The following is a 7,356-nucleotide window of genomic DNA, read 5'->3' as shown; positions in this document are numbered from 1 at the left end:
ATATATATATATATATATATATATTGTTAAGTTTATTGAGACGCTTGATAAGAGGCTCAAAGGAGCGACCATCAACATCAACTCTGCAAATTCTCATCCATGAACCCAAACTGTAAAACACTTAGATCCCTCCATCAACATTCAACAATGTGACGACAGTTTTTTTTAACTTTAGACATCAAATTGAAAGCATCCCTAAACATAATTATAATGAGTGATGACACTGATACAAATTAACTTTTTAAGATGACGAGCCCATCTGCTGTGGGATCGCACCAGAAATTATCATAATAATAATAATAATAAATGTTAATAAGTTTCCCAATTTCTGTGTATAATCTGCAAATAAAGAAACACCAGAAGAGCTTTACACCAAGTACTATAATTTTACTCCCCTCATTTAAGTTACGACAGAGTGCAATACATTAAACTAATACACCATTATCGTCTAGGAGACGGCATAGTAGGAAGGGAACCCACAAAAATAACCCAATAAAGTAGGAAAATTATGGCTTTTTAAAGCAGCAAAGAGAAACAACAAAGTCAGAAAACTAGAGACTGGCCATGTTGGCAGTCAACTGCCTACACAATAAAGAGCTCTCGTAGAATAGTTAAGATGGCATGGTGACGCTCCACTATCACAGGATACTTCAGCAACTACTAGAGACCACTCACTTTACACAAGCTGTTACCAAAGCAGTGAGAGCCATAAGTGAATGCCCCGTTGAAGCAAGTTTTACTTGCCATCTTCCTCACCACCATCATCATCATCGTCATCGTCATCTTCTTGGTCATCCTCATCTTCTTCAGAGTCATTACCAACCTTTACCTGCTCGTAGGCAAAATTCAAAAAAAAAAAAAAAAAATTAAGACAATGGTCTATAGGTTCCACGATACCTGCCACATATAATTTCACAGAAAAATTCATTGGCATTGAATCAACATCGAACAAAATAATCCAATTTTCACATTAGACAATACCATTAAAAGCACTGCAAAAAGTCCAACAAAGCATTTTACATCTACTGTGGCAATTCAACATTGAATCTGACTTCAGAAAATCTAAGAATTATATAACCGGTGCTATGCGCGGGATTCTTGATTATCACATATTGTTGTGAACTTCATTATCACATAGATTATATGCTAGATTACAAAAATTTGCAGTATTCACAGGGTGAACTATAGGAATTATATAACCTGCGCTATGCGCAGAATTCTACTAAACAGGTCTAAACTAGAAGAAGAACAGAAAAGAGTAGTCAACTGCAAGCACTGTATGACTATGCATTGTTGATATTTCAACAGTCAACAGTTACAAACAGGATAACCACTAACATACAATCAATAATATTCCTTAGCAATGTCAGAAACTAAAGAGTACCATCATGCAAATAACCGCATAACTGTATCCTGAAGTACACTTGGTCTTCAATTGGAGGACTACTCCCACACTTCATCGCAAACTTTTGAACAAACACCCACAGATGAGGAAGTTTCAGGTGCAATAGTGCCTTTAAGGAGAAACATATTACATAATTAAGAAGAATTATGCCAGAAGAGGTTAAATATTCCCACTACCCATTTCATACAAAAGTTAGGTTGTGCTCCAGATCTAAGCTTATATTATCTATTCACATCCAGAAACTACTCTTCCTTTTTCTTAAAAGAAAAAGAACATGGCCCTGAGGCAAGGCAATAAGCACTCTAGTGTAAACCACACTGACAACCTCTGCCAACCTACATCATCACCCAAGCATGTTGCTTGCCTTGATTCTGGCTCGACACTTGTTTAAAATCTAAATTTTCTATTAACCAACTAGAACCCAGAAAGTTATTTCAACTCTTTATAACATGTACCTCAAAACTACTACAATTATTTCTCTATGTCTACATATAAAAAACATATATATCATGAAAACATAAGCACAAAATTGCAGGAATTTATGATGAAATATGAGCACAGTGTATCCAGAATTGGTAGCAAAAATACCAACTTCAATGACAAACAAATAAAATCACCTAAGATTCGGGTATTTACGACTAGTCTTCATATTCAAACACTCAATTTATGGATGAGGACTTGGCCTTCAACCACATGAGTCAACCATGAATAAGCTTGGAAGAGTTAACTGAACTTCATGTGCAGTGATTACATTCCATTTAATTATATTCACCATCTCTTGGCCCATTTTCAAGGGAGCCAAATCTACTATGATCACTATGCCAACCATTATTACAAATTTTTTTGTCCAAGACAAAAAGTAATTATGCCCAAAAAATGCTTGCAATTCATTAATGAGCAAAGTATGCTATTGACATAAAATTTATACTTAAGATACTAATTCAAGCATACTTTGCTCATTTTTCCAAACTCATGAAGAGAGACTGAATTGAAAGTCTCTCTGAAAGCCTCTGATTGATTACTTCATGTTATTCACTTCGGTAACCCCAGAAATTGCCTCCATATCCATTCAACATAGCTTTAATGTTGACTTTACATCATCCACGACCAGTAAGTACTTTAATTTTGTATTCCCACGATCAGAAACACATCGTATTGAGGTCTTGAAGCCTATGCTTATTTCTGCTAGTTGACCTATTCAACACAATTGTTGGGAGACGATATTTATGTAACAGAGTATTGTGAAAAGACTAATCCCCAAATATGGTTAAACGTAGTAAAACTACTGTGATTTGTGCCAAAAAGAAAAGCTATTGTAAGAAATAGCAAGACCTGAGTGCATGTGACAACGAAGCTTTCATATTGACAAAAGAAACCTTACTTCTCCAATTCAATCATAGAAGAATAACAACCCTTTATAATAAATCCATCCTTTTCTTATTTGGCTGGGTAAGCCATTATATAAATATTTTTCCACATAATTTCTTAAAGAATAATGCTATATACCATACCACTATCCCACCACTATCTTATTATACTGACGTGGCATTGCCAATTCATCCTTAGATCAACCCTTATTAAAAGAAAAAGAAAAATTACAACTGTGGATTGGCAATGCCACGTCAACATTGTGGGATAGTGATTTGGTATATATCATTATTCTTTTTTAAATGAATGTAGTCGAGTCACCTTGACTTCCTCAGCGACATATGGCTTCAAAAGAAAGAAAAAAAAATACCCTTAATCCTACAAACATATAATGGAACCAAGAGATTGCAGACCCCTTTTACAAGGAAATATTGGACCAGCGCAAAACTAGGACTCTGTAAGCCTGGTTCAAGTGAACGCATAAATATCCTATCATAAGTGCAAAGGCCATTGAGGTACTGAGTAGCAAGTAATATCAACTGTCAACTATTTCAAAATAGACAAGTATTTAAAATATTCCGACTAATGAGGCTCTACTTGACATTTCATCCCCACACTATGTTAATCTCAGATTAAGAATAGCATTAAATACTTTTTCTGTAATTGGATGTATATAGTTTTTCTACAGTGGTTTTAGTCAATTCATCTATATCGAGGCCTCCTATGGACATCTTGATATATTTATGTAATTTAGGGATAATAATGAAGAAGAAAAAAGGATACAAGTATTTTAGGAAGTTCAAGGCACCTCAATGCTAAGTTTGTTCTAGATCTCCTAAATATATACATGAAACCCAAACATCAACTTTAAGTAAGTCATCAGACTCTAAATCTTCTTTTTCTGAAGCATTTCCTAAATGACAAGAGCATCCATGTGTTATCTCAACTATGTGCTATATTAGCAGAAAAGTATCAACTGAATCAGCAAGCAATGGCAAACTAGGACTAACAAATCAATGAAAGGACAAAAAAAAAGCTCTTTAAATAAATATGATTGTGAATGAAACCCTAAAATAGAAAACAGCAACAAAACTACAGATATTATGCACTTGAATTTTCTCCTCAAAAGAATGTCTTGATTTACCTCTTCAACAGCCTCATCCTCGTCAAAATCTTCTTCATCTGCGTCCTATGTCAAAGAGATCATAATGATTGTTAGAATATAACATTACAAAAGTAATATAAGCTTCAAAGCACATAATTAATTTTTTTTTTTTAAGGAAAAAAAAAAACTGACTAATGGGATTAAAGGGAAAGAAACCAGGGAAAAAGAAAATACATTATTGAAGTAAGTGAGTGGATTTGGCCATAAATCCTCCTTGATGATTTCTGCAATCTGAAATGTTTTGGAAGTGAAAGCTTAATATGGCAATGCTATAAGAATGCCGATAACAATAATAAAGACATCTGCCGTACCTCCAGCATTGAAAGAAAACTGGTAGAATTTATAGTAAAAAATGGAACTTACCTCATCATGAATGTCATCCAAGTGATCTTTCTCTTGAGTATCTGTAAACCAGCTAAAGAAGCTGCATTCAACATGGTAGAACACTGTCTGAGACACAGCCATAAACATGAAGGAAATGCAAAAGTGAGGGCGTTCAAATCATATAAAGAATGTTAAGGCTTATCCACAAAACGGAAGTTGGAGATGCAAGGAATAAGCTTGATAATTAATTAATGCAGACTCTGGCAACCACCAGTATTTTTTTTTTTTCAATTTGAAACTCAGACTGAAAAAATAAAATTAAAAATAAAAACAATGCTTTAAAATTATGATAAATCTGACTACCAACATGAAGCGTTTTTTTTTTTATAAGTCTGACTACCGACATGAAGCATAAAGAAATCAATTCATCTAAGTGACTACAAGGGAGACCATGCCTTTTCAACCTTCTTGAAATAGCAAATCAAGAGATTAGCAAGATTATCAATGCATTATTGTGTTGTATTTTACTGCAGAATCAAATAAATTCCAGTGACCAAATTGAAATTGTTGTTAGATTCCTTCATTGCATCATTTTTCTAATTTTGTTATCATCATCATCATTATTATTCTTCTTGTTATTATTATTAATTTCTTATTTTGCACAAAAATGGATGATTGTAGCAATGGAACTGGCTGAAAACCCAGTTCTGTCAGGCTGAGGAAAACCAACCTTTCATCGTTAGCAGCACGCTTGTTCCCTTTCTTCTCATGGTTAACTCCATTTGGTATGCCCTTCCCATATCAGCAATGCAATCAATCATCAAACCACAACAAAACAGACAGGTTTAATATAGCCAGTTGTAGTAAGTTAAGTAGGCCTTACCATGCCCTCTTTCCACTGTATTGTTGTAGCAGTAATTTTTGTTGTTCCATCATCATCGGCATAAGTGAAGGTCTTTGTAAGTTTCGTATCTTCAAAATAAGGGTTTGGGTTAAAGTGCTGCAAATTATAAAAACAAATCAGTTCAATCCAGTGATTTCATTAGTTGAAGCACAATGCAAAATTCACACCCCCATGCAAAATCAAAGAAATAAAAGAATTAATTTTCAATACTTGTTTACAAAGCTAAGCATTCAAAAAGAAACAAACTCACCAATGTGATAGAGTAACCTGATTTGACATCCTTGAAATCCTCCACTTCCAGGGAACTTAGATACTTGAAAATCTATCAACAAGATAGGCAATAATGAAACAAAATCACTATTTAGGCATATGATGAAATTGAGCAAACCAGCTATAAGTCATAAGATACTTAGGAAGAATCCTTGCTGCATGGCTCATAGATTCTTTCAAATTTTATTATCAATGTAGGCACAAGATACTTAGGAAGAGTCCGGACCTTTTGATCCTCTCCAGTCAAAAGTTCACCGAGAGCAGGATGACTCAAAAACTGCATAGAGTTGGAAACAAATTAATTAAATAAAAGATTTTGACATCATAACAGAAAAAATATCGTACATTCCCATGAGTACAGAGATGGAAACGGATTACTAACAGCAGTTAACCAGAAGTCAGGAATGGATTTAATAATGTCATTCCGCTTATCATAAACAGGCCTGCGTATCTCATTATACTTCTGCTCCACTTCCAGGACCTTATCACTGGCCTCCTCATTGATCTAGAACATTTAAAAAAAAAAAAATACAAAAAGACACAATAACCCATGTAAGTACAGCTTCACTGGCACAGATCATAAGTAAAACATATCATATGCTACAAGCCAATCAGCAATATTTAAGAGGTAAACAGGAGGCCTCCAATAGAAATAAAAGCTGGTGCATATCCAAATCCCATGCATTATTCCAATTTAAATATGAAGATAAAACTACAAACTATAAGATATGATACAAAATTCAGAGTCAATACCAGCATTGAACAAATAAGTAAAAACAACTCAAAGTTCAAAAATGAAACATACAGAAAATACAAACAATTAGATTTACAGGTGGGTCTTAAGAATTAAGACGTATCATCAAGCCCATAGGCACCCTTTGCTTACATATTCCAGTGCCATGCAAAATGATTGAAATGAATTTGGATTGCCGTGAATTGTGTGGCTCTAAGCTAAACTTAAACATTCATTGTCCACAACAGCTCAGAACACCCACATAAAGAATGTGTACAAATTTACGACATTGCACAATATCTAGACACTGACATTACTCATTTTTCTATGAATCCACCCAAAAAATAAATTCCAGATTTAGCTCAATTTCCTTTACCCAGAAAGAAAAATCAAAGCTTCACAATAGTGCACTTCATCAGCGGCTTTAAAGTATTAGTTTTGTGCACTTATCTGAACTAACTGAACGGTGGAATTAGGAATCTATTGTAATTAACTAAAATATTACCCAGAAAAAAGAAAAAGAACAAAACAGATAGACAATAGACAATCAACCTATCCTGCCTAGTTTCCGAGGAAAATATTTGCAAAATCTGAAATCATCATCGAAAGGAAAATTCGCAGGGAACAGAATAGTATGAGCAAGAGTGGTGAATGTGAATTATACCTTTTCGAGCTCGTCTTGAATTTCCTGGAGCTTTTCGATGGAGAGGACGAGCTTCTCGTCGATTGTCTCCGAGTTGTTCTCCTCCTCACCTTTGTCCGCTACCTTCAGCTTCTTGCCCTTGTCGGCCACCATTGTCGCTGACTTTGCACAAAAACCCTAGCCCTCTGTCTCTCTCTCTCGCTCTCGCTCGCTCTTGGTAGCTCTGGGTGGTGGATTGCCTAAAACCCTAGTGTTTCTCTCTCGCTCGCTTTTGTAGAGTGGAATGCGAGTGTGAGAGAGAGAGAACAAAAGGGTTAGGGTTTTGGGAGATTGTATCTCCTATAAGCGATGGATCTCGGGTTTAGTAGATGGACCAATGAGAGTTGGAGAAGTGTTCGAATGAGGGTATTTATGTCATTTCACTAAGACCTCAAGTGGGTAGTTCGGGGAGTCGGCAACAAGGCCTGGGCCTAGTCATTGTTACTTCAAAAGACAGGCATGATCTTGGCTGTTCATTTTGTAGGTTTTTCTTGTGGGATGTTTT

General features: G+C 35.1%; 1 protein-coding gene across 1 annotated transcript; it reads right to left on the bottom strand.

The window, feature by feature from the left end:
• Positions 1-366: 366 nt before the first annotated feature.
• Positions 367-7,110, bottom strand: LOC133875639 (NAP1-related protein 2). The gene is made up of 10 exons (XM_062313834.1): positions 6,834-7,110; positions 5,819-5,941; positions 5,663-5,713; positions 5,417-5,488; positions 5,146-5,262; positions 4,993-5,054; positions 4,302-4,362; positions 4,113-4,169; positions 3,918-3,962; positions 367-829 (listed from the first exon to the last, which is right to left on the bottom strand). Exons 1-10 carry the CDS (start codon positions 6,963-6,965, stop codon positions 737-739), a joined length of 813 nt encoding a protein of 270 aa, XP_062169818.1. The 5' UTR covers positions 6,966-7,110; the 3' UTR covers positions 367-736.
• Between the last annotated feature and the right edge of the window lie 246 nt (positions 7,111-7,356).

This window comes from Alnus glutinosa, chromosome 8 (genome assembly GCF_958979055.1).
Source record: "Alnus glutinosa chromosome 8, dhAlnGlut1.1, whole genome shotgun sequence".
Classification (NCBI taxonomy): Eukaryota; Viridiplantae; Streptophyta; class Magnoliopsida; order Fagales; family Betulaceae; genus Alnus; species Alnus glutinosa.
This window is presented reverse-complemented; position numbering and strand designations above follow the sequence as displayed.

What these genes read in the sequence shown, in the direction of transcription:
- LOC133875639 (XM_062313834.1), bottom strand. Translation starts at nt 6,965, where the DNA reads ATGGTGGCCGACAAGGGCAAGAAGCTGAAGGTAGCGGACAAAGGTGAG. An exon ending in TTCAAGACGAGCTCGAAAAG is followed by an intron (nt 5,942 to 6,833) that starts GTATAATTCACA and finishes TAAATGTTCTAG; the next exon opens with ATCAATGAGGAGGCCAGTGA. An exon ending in CTGACTTCTGGTTAACTGCT is followed by an intron (nt 5,714 to 5,818) that starts GTTAGTAATCCG and finishes AACTCTATGCAG; the next exon opens with TTTTTGAGTCATCCTGCTCT.